Source organism: Diplotaxodon limnothrissa, linkage group LG20 (genome assembly GCF_057381915.1).
Source record: "Diplotaxodon limnothrissa isolate DT_005_m linkage group LG20, D_limnothrissa_male_GT1.1, whole genome shotgun sequence".
Classification (NCBI taxonomy): Eukaryota; Metazoa; Chordata; class Actinopteri; order Cichliformes; family Cichlidae; genus Diplotaxodon; species Diplotaxodon limnothrissa.
Window position 1 is genome coordinate 2,006,519 of NC_140615.1, and position 17,006 is coordinate 2,023,524.

Here is a 17,006-nt window from a genome sequence, read left to right on the forward strand (position 1 = left end):
GATCTGACCGTGCGCAGTAAATGCTAATAATGATGACGAGAGGTTGACTGTGCCATCATAAGGAAAATTTAAATGTATCCAGTGACTTTATTTCACAGGTTTTTCCCTTCCACCCAGTACTGACTGATTAGGGCGAATTTCCTGCGTCACCGCCCTCTTTTCTCTGTGTGGGTGAGATCATCAGCTCTGAAAGAGCACTGTTATCAGTATATGTTGTGCATGAAACAGTTCTCACCTAGAATACACAGGAATACCACCTTTGTCTGTAGAATCATTTTCTGTCAGGCTGAACTAAAAGACTTCAACTCTCTTTAGCTTCTTTCTGTACAAAGTTCATGATTCATTCATCAAATGTTTTCCATTTTTTGGTATTTCTTCTTTATTTCTCACAGAGCATCAAACCCAGGGCGATCGGTTGTTCTTGCACTTAATGCAGCAGACTAAAAATGTCTTTATTCACATGCAGCAGTAGGTTGTCAGATTACAGAAGAGAGACAGGACGTAAGACATAATATTAAAGTATTTCCACATAGGTCTACAAATGCAAAACAAAACAAAAGGCTAGCCTCGTAGTAAACCTCCAAGCAGAAAAGGCAAAGCAGAAAAAACTGTGCAAAACGATGCAATGACACTACCACTGATTGTAGCACAGAGTGAACACACTACTTTCATTGTTTCAAAGCAAAGCGGACTGTGTGTTGTCTCCATCTTGGGCACATTCCCACTACTGTACTGCTCCCGTATGAAATACTGTATTAAGGTATTGCTCAGATGGTGTAATATGTAGTAATGGCACAGGGTGGTGGTTCAGTCAAATATGTTCAATAGGCACATTTATTTAGCAGAATTTAAACCTGTCACTTGTTGTTGTTGTTGAGTCCACTTGTTGTTATCTTGAACTGAAGTTTTTATTTTAGTGCAACCTTTTTGTCTGTAGATGGTGGGAAAAGCCCAAATTTTGGTTTATAAATACAGTATAATTTAATCACAGAGTGACAAGCCAAATGGCTTCAGACCAGTGAAACAGGGAGGACTTAATGTATTTACCAAATCAACACACAGAAAGTTATAAAAAGCACCTTTTATATATAAAAATCTATAATGCGCTGCCTTTTCTATTTCTTTTCTCATAATCGTAACCAGAATGTTAATATAAGAAGAACGACCTCAATTACAATAAGAACTATTGTGAAAAAATGGAGCGTTTCACAAGTTTTAAGCACTCGGTTTTCCTCAGAATGAAACATTCTTCTCATTTTTGACTTCATCAAACAGAAAAAACTTTCAGAACCTTGAATTCAAAACAAGCAAAATTCACATGCAGAACTGTAAGCCTTTTGCTTTCCACTCCCTTCAAGTCATGGGATTGTATTTTTCACTTCCTCTCTGCCTGTTTCATCAGTTTATTGCCCACCCTCTTCCTCACTTATCCTCTTTACAAAAACAATAATAATAAAATTAATAATCTCAGATATAAATTCACCTCACTCCATATCTCAAGTTTTATTTCATTATTTAAATTATCCGTTCTTCATCCTTTCATCAATCATCCTCCCTCTTTTCCAGCGTCTGCCTGGTTTTTATTTTTTGTAGTTGCCAAACTGAATGGCGAACCGGTCGCTCACGCAGCGAAATGCCGCTGGCTGCACCTCCCAGTAATTGACAGGGTTAGAGAACAGGCTGATGCCATTATAGAATGTCCTCTTCATCCCAAATCCACGAGGACAGAAGTCATTCACACCCACTTGGCTGATGTTGTTGGAATGGAGATAAACCACCTAAAAAAAGCCGCAGTGGCAAAGGAGGGACAGTAGAAGAGAGCACTGTGAGAATCAATACCAAATGGAAATCAAAATTGGTTGCACACATTAGATTCACCTGCAGGTATTTCATATCTGGAAGGCCTTGGGGAACACGAGTGAGGCGGTTGTTGTCCAGATGCAGCTCTCTCAGCATGGTCAGGTAGGAAAGGCTGCCGTTCTCTATGTTGCGGATATGGTTAAACCCAAGGCCCAACCTGGAAAATGCCAGGCGAAAGGAACATTTTAAACAGGCAGAAAATGGGCCAATGCATGGCACATTGCACTCAAATGTTTCATGTATTGTGAGCCGAAATAACAGGATAATTCCAGATTATTATCACTTTAAGAAAGTTATATTAAGCCAGGTGAGGAATAGGGCCACGTCAGCCTGTCTCTACTACTATAAATGCAGCACGATGCCACAGGAGCAGAGGAAGAAAGTCTTTGTTCTCATCTGTGTAGCAACTTAATGGGCTGAAAAATGAAGCATATGTGGCAAAAAATGAGGTACCTGCTGGGGCTATTCGAGGACGGAAAGTGTCTCAATCCCCACAGACGTTCATGTTAAAATGCCCACGCTAACAGCAATAAAAGCATGTTTGCAATGTGGCATAAAAACATAGTTTAACCCTTCATAACATCTTCATGGTGAACGTCTTTTAGCCCACTTCATTGTGATAGTGGCTGATAGTCAGGGCAGTGCTCTGCTGGCACAAGGAGCTTTAGCCAGTCACTGTCTGCCAGTCCTTACCTCCAATATTTAACCTTTACATGCACGAGTGACCTCACCCTCCACTCGTCCATAGGTGGGTCAAAAATGATGCGTGTTAAGATCGTTGTGTTTATACTTTTGTCATTTTGGTTAAAAATAATCATTTGTGTTACATTTTGTACTAAACTTTGTTCCACACAAGATGATGATTTCATGTTTAAACGTTTAGAAAATTAGAATAGAAAAAAATTACACAACAGAACAACGTTGAGATCAATTTGTTTGTGTGAAAGAGAATATATGCACATGTGTCCAGACAATTCCTCTCTCTTTATTGCCTTGTCCTTCACTGTAGTTGTGACAAACCAGCTGTTTCTGGCTGTAATCATTGCACACAGTGCATTTCCACACCGACTGCTGACTTTATGATCTTTGTTATATGGAATATTGTTGTCTTTGGTTGGCCCTGTCTGCTGTTTTCCTGTGGCCGACTTTTAGCTTTTGGCACCCTACACCTTTGCTTCATTGATTGGAGTTTGCAGTTGGAGGCAACTTCCAGCCGACTTCTCTTATTGCCACACCAGGAAGACCCATCATGCGTTGGTGATACCATTCTTGAATTCAGGGTGCTTAGCTGTGAAGAAGGTGTCGGCATCAAGGGTGGCAATATCAAGTTATACCACAGCAGCATGGGCCACCTCTATGTTTTACACTTGCAGGTGCAGAGTGGGTGCCAACCATCTGGTCCATAGCATCTACATCTGCTTTGGTCTTGTTTTAGAATATGAAAAATTGTGGGGTTTTTTCACTTTTCTGGTACCAGCCACCATTTTGTTGTGATACATTGTGCTCAGGGGTACAACAGTCATTCATCTCTTGCTGACTTAGCTGAGCACTGTAAGGCTGCCATTGAATCCAAACTCAGTGCTGTAAACGCCCCAGGAGTCAGTAGCCTTCATCAGAGGAAGGATGTCTGCTTTGTCCTATTGTAGAGTCCCCACAATCGTGTCTCCAGCAGCAAAAGGCACACAGGGGGGAACGTTATCCGTGGTGATGCTGCATCTTGTCTTTCTGAACGGACTGCACAATTGCTGGTCAGTGGTTTCCCCCAGATTCTTATGAACTTTGGCACAAGCTAGTCGCCTACAGTGGGGATGAATCGCTGCCTGAAGGCTGAATGAAGGCTGTCTGTTAGTTAAATAATCCTTGAGAGGTTGCACTCTTTGTGGTCCAAAAATATATATCGCTGACAGCCCCAGTTGATAAGAAGGGTCCCATGAAATTCCATAGAAAGAAGATGCAAGTCATTTTGTCAAATGTAGGAAAGGTCAGGTAAAAATTTCAATATATAAAACATGTTTTTTTGAGGAACTGGTCAAATATGAAATAATTACAACTTTTCATTACAAAGATACTACAAGACAACAACCTCACCAGGTCGTTTTGAGCCACTTATAAGGGTTAAAGTCGGTGAACAGGACCTCTCCACTGTATTATCTAAAAATGATAACCGCATCGTCCGAGAAAACAACATTACTGCAAAATGTGGATCACAGAAACCAATGGTTGATCTCACAGTGGCTACGTCTATTTGTTTTGTATTTCTTTTATAAGTAGCCTACAGTTTGAACTCCATACAGACTGCATTTGTGCTCTCTGTGATTACTTTTGGTTTCTAGACATTCTAATGCTTTTCCTTTAACACGAGAGAAATCCTGCAGGGGAGACATATGCAGAAAAGAGATGGAAGAAACTTGGAACAGCCATTAAAAGACATGATGGCTCTTTCTGACAGAAGATATTTTCATATGTTGTCCAAACATGTGCAGCAAATAAATATTCAAATCATCTGACAAAAGTTGTCCTATAATGTTTTTAAACCTTTCATGGTTTTGCCCGTGATGTCTTCACACCACACATGCTGCACGGTGTGGGTCAGCTCCCTGCTACTTTCAGTGGCCTGTCAATGTAATTTGTATTATTACCCCTAAGGGGCACTGCTGACTGGGAATGTGATCAGGGTGCAAGAACTCAGCTGTGCTCAGAAATGAGTCTGGTGTTTGAGTGTGAAGGAGACCTGTAGAGGTTTTTGTAGCGGCTCAGGTCCTCCAGCTCCACAGCCTGGATCTGATTGTGGTCCAGATGAAGCTCATGGAGACTCTGTGGGAGATCTGAAGTGCAGATAACATAGATGTAAGACTTCACTTCAGCGAGACAACAGATTTGTGTCTTGCTGGACATTCCTTTTTTGTCATGTTGACCATTTGCTTTTTATTTAAATATCTAAAAGGGATAGATGCAAAAATCTGAGCATTCAAATGTTTTTGGGGTCTATCACAATGTGCTACAGGGCACATAAAAACACTGCTGTATATATTTACTAAAGAAAACACTCTACTGTAAATCTACCAAATACTAGAATGTTGAAAGATCTCTAGCATTTTAGCCACAAAGCTAAGTTTTTACCTTTTGGGACTCCGGTTAGTTTGGCCTCTGATATACGCAGAAAGTTCAGTTTCAGTCCCTTAAACGCTCCAGGTTCAAATCCACTGTTCTGGATGGGATTTGCTCCCATTTCTGTAAAAAACAAAAAAACATCATAGCATGAAATAAAATACCTTCCCTTTAATCTTTAAAATCCAATGCCAATGCAACGCAGTAGCAAAGCATCACAGAATGTCCTCTAGGATTCTGACCTATGCAGTTCATGTTATTCAGTCCTGCGAACGCTCCAGCTGGGACCTTCCTGATGCGGTTCTCATGGATCCTTATCTCTACCAGAGAGGCAGGCAGGTTTTTGGGGATAGTGGTCAGCAAATTCTTGGAGAAGTAGAGCTTCTGCATGTGCTTCAAAGGAACAAATGCTCTGGGGTGGACTTTGGAAATAAGATTATTCCTCAGAGACAGGCCCTAAAAAGAAGCAACAACCAAAGAGAGGCCAAATTCAACACCCATTTGGTCTATGAGCTACCAGGAAGTCAGAAAATGAAAGGGAAAAAAGAAAAATGAAGCACAAAATGTGAAAATCATTATTTATGCCCTCTGCTCCTACTATAAGCGTGTTTCAGCTAGAAGACTCCCCACCTACACTGGCTGAAAGATGGAGACAGATGTAGTTGATGTAAGCAGAACTCAATAGAGATGGTATTGTGTTATTTCATGTCAGGGGTTTCCTAAACTGCCAGACTTAATATTTCTCTTGGTCAGAGCTCCAGAATGTGGGTCAGCAGTAAGCAAAGCCTTATTGCTGAGAGAGCTCGAATACTCCCATTTGGCTTCAGGCTCCAACTTTAATACAATTAAAGCTCTCATAGCGGAGGACGACAGAAAGCAAGGAAATTAACCTTTAAATCCCAGAGAAATGGGGGTCTTAATTATATTTCTCACTACCGAAGCCAACACAAGCTGAGATGACTGAGTTGCAGATCTTCGAGAAATGCTGAGCCGATTCTTAAGAATGTAACTGAACCAAATGCTGATGCCTTTAATGAAAAAAGGAGTAGATAGCAAGCTGCTTAACAGTCCCACAGGTTAAAAAATACATATAAACTCCTTACATATTTTAGTAACCTGAGAATTAATCATTAGAGTTGTAATCATTTCTACAATTGATTGTTGTGAATTCAGGTTGTGTGAGACAGAGGCGGCTGTTTGGCTGTGGGTCCCATTCAGGCAGTGAAAAATGTTAAGTACAGCCGTTCCTTTATTGTGAAGGGGAGTGGGGAACATGTTGTGCAGTGTTTCTGGCTCTTACATATAGGTTAGTAAGGCCTTTGAAGTCGTTCTCTTTAATCTCAGTGATACGGTTGTTCTGCAGGTCCAGGAACTTGGTGTCTCGAGGGATATTCGTTGGCACCTCGGTGAAACCTGAAGACAAAAGCAGTGAAAACACAGAAGGGCATCAACCTCTGGTAAACGCTCCCATGGGTGACTACAAACCAACACCCTATAAGCCAGTTTGTTTTAAACTGGGAACTTCTAAGACTACTTCAACCAGACACCGACTTTGGAAAATAAATAGACAGTGTGTGGTTTAAAGGCCTAAGAATTAACCCAATCACACTCCCACACTGTAGCAAATGAGTACCTCGGTGCTCCTTGTCTATTATTTTAATGAAAGGTGGACATAGACACGACCATGGAGGTCACACACGCACGTCAGCACGCCGTGTATAGCTACCATTATTGGTTTGTCGCTGACAAGGACAAGCATACACACTGTCGCACACAGAAACATAAATTCCCCTCCCACCAGATGGGGACACCAGATGTTTCCCATCTGGTTTCCAATTTGACAGAAGTCACAAAGGATGTGATTTAAATACTATAAAGTCACACATCAAATAGAAAGGAGACTGGCACAGCCCCGACATCTACAGACGAATAAAAGCTGTGTGTGTGTTAATGTGTGAGTGTTGGGTAAGTGTTGAATTGAGAAGAAGTCTTTGCATTTTAACCTGATTGTGACTTGAGTGGTCTGTTACAGTCAAGCACTTTCTCTCCTCACAGTATTGTTTTGAACTTCACTCATGAATCATTCGAGACTTCCCAGAATATTTGTGTTCTGTGAATCAATATTATACAAATATCTGTCAGAAGAAAGAGCTGAATGTTTGATTTTTAACACTATTTCATGATGTGAAAACACTGAATGTTTCATCACTGAAGGGCACAGTCTGTTATCTTTGGTTACCAAGCGATAAATTCAAACGGCCTAGAACAGACTGCGACACGTGAACACCAAAGTGGCGTTAGAAAATACACCTTTGCTATTTTGTTCAGGGAGCTCTGGAAAAATGACTCAGCGCACAGATAAACACAGCTACCAGTGATCATTAACAAGACCACATCAAAGAGCCACGTGGACGAGTGTATCAGATGTGGTAGCTTAATCCAGACAGGCCACAGTGGACGAATCCCAACCAGGGACGACCTCATCTGGACCGAGGACATGATGCAACTGGGCATGCTGGTGAGAGAGTGCCAGCTGTCCCACTGGGAGCGAGTTTGCCACCAACCACATCTGACCCACAGAGCTGTCCATCTAGAGGTAATTTTAGATATATGGCTTTGGTTGTGCTGTGCCACACCCTCCATGACACCACATAAGATCCAAGCCTTAGTCGCTCCCTCTGACATTCGGCTCCGACCGCGTCCTCACAGAGAGATCTAGTGCAGATTTTGCCTTTAGAGAGCAAATATACATTCGTGAAAGCTGTGTGGAAAATATCGAGTTTCTATCCTCAGTATATTCTTTAAATCATAAACCACGCTCTGCATTTATGATTTCTTTTTTTGTTTAAACATGCAATAAAGTTATTACAGCTGCTGTGAGACTCTAAGGGTGCAGGATGTTACCAGGATGATTCATGTGGTAGGAAATATTTACCTTGCAGTCAACGCCTGCAGCTTTTGGCAGGCCTCCTGCCAGTTGGAAACCTTCAAATCTGCGTGCCAGGCATCAAAACTAACAAACTTGATGGGAATACCTAGGAAAAAGCTTTCACCGAGACCCTGATTAAATGAATCCTTAAACCCTCTAAACCTCAAACCACCGCTCTTCAACCACATCTGCCACAAATCTCAAAGCCTTTACCGCAAACTGACAAAACTAGCACCCTCTAAAACCCCAGTTCAACTCAACACAAATACTCAACATCATGCTGGGATCCACACTGAGAGGAGACAGACGCCAGCACCAAAATACATCTGTTCTAAATAAGCACTTGACATCTCGGAAATTATACGCTTCCACATTTACCCGCTGCTGAAAGACCAGGGACAGTAAGTATATAGAGGTTGTAAAATGATGATTCGACAAAACCATTATGTCTAAACCAAGGCGTCTTATTAGAGTTATATAGCTAGTATAATGTGAAAAATCTTTACATCCATAATTAAGACATAACTCAGTTTCTTTTAGTCTCTTTTAAAATGTCTGCAGTGACTAAATTGTACTGGATGCTTTTATGGAAACGACTTAACTCACAGACAGACAGTAAAAACATAATGCAAACTTTGGCACAGTTCTGCTTTTATTTTTATCTACTGGAAAAGCAAAAATATATTTTTAAACAAACCGCTAATACTAGCTCAACGTGGTTTATTCCTCATAGTGAATATAACTGCAAATAATCCTCACGAGGTGTTAAAATCATAAAAGAAAAACTCAATATTTAATTTAATTTCCTTCGGGGTCAATAAAGTTTTATTGAATTGAATTGTTAACATCTTGTTAAATGGTTTAATTCTCAAGCTTCCACCTCATTGTCTTTCACATCACCTAGCTAGCTAGCGAGCTAGCGAACTAACAAGGTGCATACAGCACTTAGCTGCTTATTTATGCTGTTTATTTGCCATTTTAGAGAATTTTAAATGTCTTTGGCCATATTTTAGAACTACTAGGAATTGAGACTTTTACTTCTTTACCTTCTAATAACTGCCTATTAATAACATACAGAAGTTGTACATTAATATGTCAAGATAGAAATACATTCTCACCTTTTCAGTACTTAATACTTATAAGGTTTTTTAATCTAAACCAGCAAAAACTAACAATTGTTAGAAGTGTCTAAATAGGCTTTCTAACTCTGAACATGTTTTCTATCTAAAGTGAAGTTCTACTCATATTTCCCCAGCAGTTTGATCTTCATGCTCGTGTGTGACTGTCTCCGAAGTACAAAGACAGTCACACAAGGTCACTCGTTCAAAGCTGGCTGCTTTTCACACACATGCATTTCCACACAAAATATGCAGATCTTTTATTTCCAAGAACTGAAAAAGCTCTTTCCTTAGACCATTTGGTTATCTGCATTTCCATAATAGTTTCCAAGAATAAGACTGCTTAAGTATAAAAAGAAACTCAACAGCTGTTTTTACACATCTTTTTAGCAAGTGACTATATCTCGCACTACTCCTCTTCAGCCCAGTTGGTTACAACAACGCAGAAGATTAAATAAGCGTAATGAGGTGACCAAGATGAAAAATTAAGCAATGTGGAAGTGCCAAAAACTGTGAGCCCATCAGAGCCGAAATAAACATGCTTATGTTTAAACGTTGTTATATTGTTCTTGGTATCTATAGCTACAATTTCCTGCTTGGCAACTATGAAGTGGATGATTTCTGTTTTTTACACCTTCTTATGAAGTCAGCATCCCAACTTCACATCACAGTGAATTACGAATGCATTTTGTTTCACAAAGCTTTAACTGACAAATTTCCAGGTTTGCCCTCTTGTCTGAATATTGTCATGTCTGGCTTCAACAAACCAACATGGCAATCCCCAAAATGACAAGTGTGCAACTTGCAATCTGCAAACCAAAAGTGTGACTCACTGTCACCACTCCATCTATTTTACAGTCTTTTTTTAGAGGCACTTCACCAACAGTGAGCATACGAGAGACTGAGGTAGTATTGTTTGAATAGTAATGTTAGTTGTAGCAAAATTAGTGTCAAATTGTCCAAATTGCTGCAACTACATCAGACAGAAATATTCCCTGGAACTAAATTTAGCTACTGCCTCCAGAAGGGGCCCAGGGTCACTAGTCTGTAGGGAAGTAAAACATGAATTTAACTCTAATTATTCTATTAAAGGGGTTTTGTATTATGTGTGTGTTAAATTTTTTTCAGCTGTTGCATTAAACCTTGAAAATACACATTCTGTAACAGAAGAACAAAATTGGGAAAAATAGAACTTTATCTTTTAGACTGGACCACATCTGAGTGGTCCACATCACGGACCACATCTGAGATCCAAAACTTGATGAATAGTTTCAGAATCTTTTTGTTGTATAAGAAAAACATACACTTCTTATTTACAAAGAGCAGTTGGCCTAATTAGGATGCTTTTAAGCAATAATTCCCAGTCCCAGTAACTTGCCTAGTGTTCATGAAATATGTGGTCATTTGTGCTTTTTTTCATATAGAAAAAGGCATAAATAAGTGTTTTATATTGGTTAATAAAGAACAAATGCAAAGAGCAAGTAGTTAGACGTTAAGTTGACATTAATACTAGATGTTACCAAGCATATGTGCAAAAACATTTACAAGACTCATTTACAAAGTTCCCTTTTTTGCCCACCGTAGGGTGGCTGTGGCTCAGGAGGTAGAGCGGGTCTCCTACATATCAGAAGTTAGCTGTTCGATTCCCTTCAGTGTGCATCTTGAAGTGCCCTTGGGCAAAATACTGAACCCTGAGTTTCCCTCAGTTCCCTGGAATGTGAATGTGTAGATCAATATTAGACAGAAGTGCCGAGGCATAGATAAAAGTGAGTGTATGAATGCATGTTTTGGGGTAAATGAGGCCAAAAGTGAGCAGAAAGTGTTTCGAGTCAGTCTGAGGATAAAAACGTGTCGTGTAAGTATCAGTTATTTTTTAATTTTCTCTGCCGACCTCTAATTCTCTGACTTTATCACTTTTTTCTTTTATTCTCGGTTACTCCTGACATCTTTTGATATAATCTTTACTCTGTTCTGCTCACACAGTGTCTCCTCCTCTCCCACCCAGTAGCTTCCCTCAAAGTCTGGAACACCAAATCCCTCAAAGACATGCCTTTCCCTGTCAAAATATACCACCATTATCCCAGTGGAGAAATCCCCTCCCTCCCACTCTAAAGAAGGGCTCATAAATGTTATGCAAGGTTTGGACCAGTAAGACAACTATTTTGTTTCCCTTTCTGAACTTCCTGCCACACTCACACACTGTGAAATGAAGACAAAGCTTTACACAAATACATACTGATGCTCTATTTCCTTCCCACACACTCACTAACCGAGATCAGAACACTGGACGACCCTGAGATGGCACTGGCAGCCAAAGGGGCATGTGGGTATTTCGTGAGGGAACAGATCGTCAGCTGAACCCTCTTCAGGATCCCTCATCATTTCCATGGTCATCTCGGCGTCCATGCTGTCCAGGGCAAAATCCCAGAAGCCTTTCTGCTCAAAGGGCAAGGCAGAGGAAGGGGAGGGCAGCTGGACCGCGCATAGCAACAGCAGAAAGGAGCAATGTGGCAACATTTCTAATTGAAGCACCTGAAAAGACACAAAGGAACGAGAGTAGCCTTAGCGTTAATGCAACAAAGTAGAAATTTCATCCAGTGTAGAGACATTTTGTGTGTGTGTGTGTGTGTGTGTGTGTGTGTGTGTGTGTGTGTGTGTGAGAACAGGAATATGCACATCTAAGTGTTTCTGAAGTAAGCATGCAGGAGAAAGGAAAACTGCATGGGCAGGGCTGGATACCTGTTCTGTCACAGACAGCACATACTCGCTGGTGTATTTCATTTCACTCTAAAATAGCATGAAATGCTCTGCTCATTCATAATTACAGCCCTACTCTTTATTGCACACCTAGAAGGACGAGTGAAACTAAGGCTATGGAGGGCAAATGCACCGAGTCCCCTCCAGCACTTGCCAGCATTTGACTCTGGGAAGAAAAGTGACTTCAACCGCACCATGTCACTGTCTGCCTCGTGCACACCACAGGTCTCATAAGAGTAAGTCTCTTCTAACTAGCCAATCAGATAGCGCGAGGGACATCACCTACAGTAAATTGTGGAAAAGTTTATTCCTGCAAATGAGCATTGCAACAAAGCCACCATTCATTTACAGGAGAAAGTGGGTGTGCAAGGGCAAATGTGTGCATACAGGTTTGCATGGTTTCTCAGGAAACAGACGCCATGATGTCATAGTATGCGCGTGCACACACACACTGCTTACATGTCATCAGACATGTAAGCAGTGTGTGTGCGTGCGCATTTTTGTTTGCCTACTTTACACAGGGTGCACTGACCTAACTAACACTTCAGCACAGTCATTCGTCCCCCTAAAAAGTCATTACTAGAAAAAAAAAAAAGAGCGAGACTGTTAGCAGGTCACTTGAGCCGTGCAGCATACAGAGTCGTAAACATGACCCTAGAGGCTAATCCTATGAAGTGACCTTTTAAGCTCTCATTTTTTCGTGTTAATTCCTCCTCTGATCTCCAGCTCCGTAATCCTGCATAAGACTGAAAAGATGGTTAGTATGCAAATGGGCCTTGATAAACACAAGAGTTTTGTAGCAACATGATCTGTTTTTCACTGGAAACAAGAAGATGAAATGACTCAACTCCCAATATTATCAGAACTAAGGGGAGTACAAGGGGGAGCCGAGGGCGGAGCTAACAGATGGAAGCAAGTGAGCGTGTCTTTAGAGCATTTCTTCTCTACTCAAAGAAATAATGGTATTATTTAAGGAAAGAAGAAAGACGTGGATGTGGACCTGGCCAGGAAGCACAAATATCTGGCCCCTGTAGTTTGCTCCCTGCAATAAAAATAGCTGCCAAATTATACCAGAAAAGAAAAAGCACCACTGGCCTTGGCTTGGTCAGAAGAATGCAGCCAAAAGGACACAGCTAGGGCATATAGTCAGCATCACACAATGACACGCAGCACACAAAAGAGCTGGAAGATATACAGAAGACACCACTAGACCTATTTATACACCTACAATTTCTGCAGTTTGTCCCTTTGCAACATTATGGGAGGTATAAGAAGTATACGTTGTAAATCCACAAAAAGTGTCACCCATGATCTAATTTGTGGAGCCTTTTTCTCTCAGTCAGACCAAAGAATTGAAGCGATGTGACAGACGATTTGCAGACAGAGGTGCTGAGCATCAAAGAGAAGAAAAAAAGGGAGACAGGAACAAGTCCGATACGGTTTATTATCACCCAGGAATTACATACAAGGCTACTATAAACACGTCATGAAGATAAGCCTTTACTATGTCCCACAATTAAGGAGTCGGTAATACCCACTTTTATCCAACCCTGGTGTTTGTACATATGAATTTCTTTCCCTCCAGCTGTGAGCTGTGAAACATCCGGGCTGAGACGGAAACAAACCAAAGCCTTCAGCCTTAATTGTTGTTGCCTTGGCTCTTCATCTCGCCTCCCATCCAAAGGGCGAGTGGTTTAATGGATGGATGGCTGGCTATTCCTGTCTCACTTTACTGTCTGCAGTGTGTGTGTGTAGCTGGAGGGAGTGCAGACGACACAAAAAAGGAAAAAGGAAAGAGCAGAACGATAATTATGAGACAGACAGAGAGAAGAAAGAAAAAGTGGGAGTTGTGTGTAAGCAGAAGGTTGTGGGCAACAAGGGAGCCGAAGGATCACAGGAACAAAAGAAGGACTTTCCAAGTCGTAGCATCTCTCCTGCACTACTTGGCAAAAATTAAGTGAACACTCAGTCGATATCTTTGCCTTTTGGACTTTACATCTATTTTTAGTGCTTTTAACTAAAACACTGAGTCTGAATTGACAGAAACTGCACCTGAATTTGCAGCTGCAACCAGGCTAATGTTTTTCGTTTGGGAAGAAATCCCCTTTAAATCTATGCGTATCCACATGCTTTTGAGAATACAGCGCTGCTACTGATCCCTCGGGCTCGGTGCTGAAACAGCACAAGCACAAACATCCCTCTACCTTCAAAAAAAAGTGAACAGACCAAAGACGGAAAATTAAGGAATTTCCCTGCAAGCTTAAAGATGCCTCACTCTCAGTTTGTCAGTCACGCCCACATACTCACACTTAATATGTCTGTGTAAACAACCACATGTGGTTGAAGCTGTCATAACAGGCAGGCGAAAACAGAAACTTCCAATTCTTCACTGTTGAATTCAAATGTGAAAATTGGACAAGAGGGAGAGGCAAGAGACGTAGATTCTGAGACAGAGCACAGTAAAGTCTGCTTTCGGCTGCTCCTTTATTCACATGGTGGGTATCTCTCCATGTTTCATTTGGCTGTTTTTTATGCCGGATGTTCTTCCTGACGCAACCCCAAAAGGATGTGAGGTTGCATCAGGACGTAGTTCTGGTAAAAAGCATCCATCAAGTCCTGGGTTATTCATCGCGCCTCACATCACTGCACTGTGTTACAGCCAGAGTTCATAAAAATGATAGCATTTGCCTTTTTCAAGCTAAACATACATATGTTTAAACTCAGTGCTCTCTGAGATGCCAGTAATGTCACTCTGTTCTGCAGATGAAAGAGAGGAAACATTCATCTTTTTCCTACTTTGACCCCTACGAGAGATGAGGTCTCACCCTGTGACATCGCTGTACAGTGAACCTGACGTAAAACGCACCTCGTTTTCATCCTCTGGAACAGTTCAGCTCTGCTTTGAGTTGAGTTGGCAGAATTAAGGTGGGGCAGAGAGCTCAGCAAGTGCCAGCTGGCTCTGCAACACCACTGTATTGGCAGCCGCCACGTCAACGCTTGGTGCCGATTAAGATCACACGGTGGCTCCAAGTGATCACAGTGCTGACTGTGCTGAAACGATCTGACATGGCTTAACATGGCGTTGCAGAGAATAAATAGAAATCTGGTCACTGAGTGAGAACGTTTTTTCCCCTTGACTTGGACAGAAGCTGCAGTAAACTCGGACACACGTCACCTGCTTTAATAACCTTGTGTCAGAGTTTATTAACTCACGAATACATGACATATGATCTTGTAAGCAGCGTGGGTAACACTGTACACCTGTTTCACATTTTTACACAAGTGTAAACCTACCACAATGTTTGCAAGTAGGATGTCAAACAAACACAAAGACTCTGACACACTCACACGCGTCCCCAATTCATGCACTCTTCAGACAGGCAGGCTGTTAGGCGGGTCTGGTACAAGCATTCGGGTGGAGTTAACTGCCCCAGCGGCTGTAATTTGGTGACTGCCGTCCCTAAAAAAAGGAACTGTTTGGCAGCTCCTCTGATGCCACCAAGCTTGGATGTGGTGGTGAGCAGCTCAGTGCTGCAGAGATGAGGCTTAACCAAATGCACAGCAGTGAGCAGAGCAAAGCTAAAAAGCAAAAAAAGAGCCTAATCAGTCAGCTGGAGAGGAGCGTAGGACCTGAGGATCCACGCCTGTGGGCAGATGAGCCTCAGAGCATGTGGACTATTCCAAAACTTGGGCCAGTTATAAGTGTGGTATGAAGAGAGACTATAAACAATGGTTGCTTTATGACAACCCAAAATGGAACAATTGGCATATTTTATTGTCAAAACATGGCCAAAAAAAGCACAACTTCTAACTGGAGAAAAGAAATGATAACTACCATCTGCAGAGAGAATGTGTAGCTGCATGGGACTGAGTATGCATTTAGGCAAGTGTATGATAGAAAAAATAAATGTAGGCAGCTTCAGGTTGTCTTGGAGATGACCAAAGGTGCACCATAATAAGTGCCCAGGCAGGCAGGTGGACGGATAGACAGAGAGATAGTGAGAATCACAGGACAGACAGAGCAGCAGGTGTAGAGCGGCAATAGGAAAGCAGCCTGTTTGTTCCTGAATCTGTTTGTTCCTGAATCTGTTTGTTCCTGAAGCTTCAGACCATCATTTTGACGGGCTGAAGTCAGACTAACACAGTTTCCCTGTCTTTAAGGAGACAGTTCAGTGTCTCATACAGGGGAGTTAACCACTGGACATATAATGATCATTACAAGACAGAACTGGGTCACTGAGGGAGGAAAAAGGTTGTTCTTCAAAGAGCTTCATATTTTGTCTGCATAATATTATGTTAAAAAACAAAATACAGCTAAGAGGAGAGCGAGCTATAATAATCTTTTTGCCAAAGAAAGTACCTCCACACACAGTGTGTCGGCCTACCCAGAGCTGAATTTGAGGGTAAAGCAGGTCTGTATACAAGAAGGACTCGAATGGCTGTTTCACTATAATTATTCTCCCAAAATGAGGATGCATGGATGGACCTAAAAGACCTGCTCTACACGATGTTACATTTAGAGCCTGATGATAGAATAAGAGCCCACTTATTTAGAGAACCAACTAAGTGGAAAGAGATTTGCTTAATTATCTTCTTACCTTTAGAAGATTAGAGCTTGAATGAGCTTTGGAGATTCATTGCGCCATCTTGTGGGCGCCTGGGGTAAGAGCTAAAACTACAGGTCAACGCTATGGACCACAAGATGCAACAGGTTGAATCTCAAAGCCATCAAATACACATATTCATAATCAGATATTTGCAGGGAAATAAATGAATGATTAAAATGATTTCTATTCATTTCTATCAGTGTACTGTGTTTTCAGCTATAAATATAAACGCTGGCAGCTCCATCAAAACTTAAAAAATATTTGGGAAACTTTTTGTTAAAAAAAAAAGAAAAAAGAAAGAAAAAAGCGGAGGCAACTATCTCATTTGAAGTAATACACATTTATACTAAAGTTGCTTCCGAGTCAGCTGCCAAGTTAAAAAGTACATATATTAAAATAACCCAACTCCCCTACCTTTGGGAAAGAAATAAGATTTTTATTCCAAGTTCCAAAAAGTAGGTTGACGATTGCTTTTCTCCCTCTGTGCGTCAGTTTATCTTGGAGATGATAAAATATCCTATATTTTAATCACATTTAGGGATTATCGCGGTGTTTCCCTATGATCCGCTGACATCCAGCCGCAGCTCCGTGTGCAACTGCGTTCCGCGTCAGGCCACCGTGTGCGCG

The 17,006-nt window shown here is 41.3% G+C and overlaps 1 protein-coding gene across 1 annotated transcript; it reads right to left on the minus strand.

The window, feature by feature from the left end:
* Positions 1-376: 376 nt before the first annotated feature.
* Positions 377-16,851, minus strand: bgnb (biglycan b). The gene is made up of 8 exons (XM_085343929.1): positions 16,794-16,851; positions 11,286-11,547; positions 6,269-6,381; positions 5,211-5,424; positions 4,981-5,091; positions 4,592-4,685; positions 1,879-2,017; positions 377-1,778 (listed from the first exon to the last, which is right to left on the minus strand). Exons 2-8 carry the CDS (start codon positions 11,530-11,532, stop codon positions 1,581-1,583), a joined length of 1,116 nt encoding a protein of 371 aa, XP_085200055.1. The 5' UTR covers positions 11,533-11,547; positions 16,794-16,851; the 3' UTR covers positions 377-1,580.
* Positions 16,852-17,006: the final 155 nt, after the last annotated feature.

What these genes read in the sequence shown, in the direction of transcription:
- bgnb (XM_085343929.1), bottom strand. Translation starts at nt 11,532, where the DNA reads ATGTTGCCACATTGCTCCTTTCTGCTGTTGCTATGCGCGGTCCAGCTG. An exon ending in CGCTACAAAAACCTCTACAG is followed by an intron (nt 2,018 to 4,591) that starts GTCTCCTTCACA and finishes GGCATTTTCCAG; the next exon opens with GTTGGGCCTTGGGTTTAACC. An exon ending in CAGATATGAAATACCTGCAG is followed by an intron (nt 1,779 to 1,878) that starts GTGAATCTAATG and finishes GGCTTTTTTTAG; the next exon opens with GTGGTTTATCTCCATTCCAA.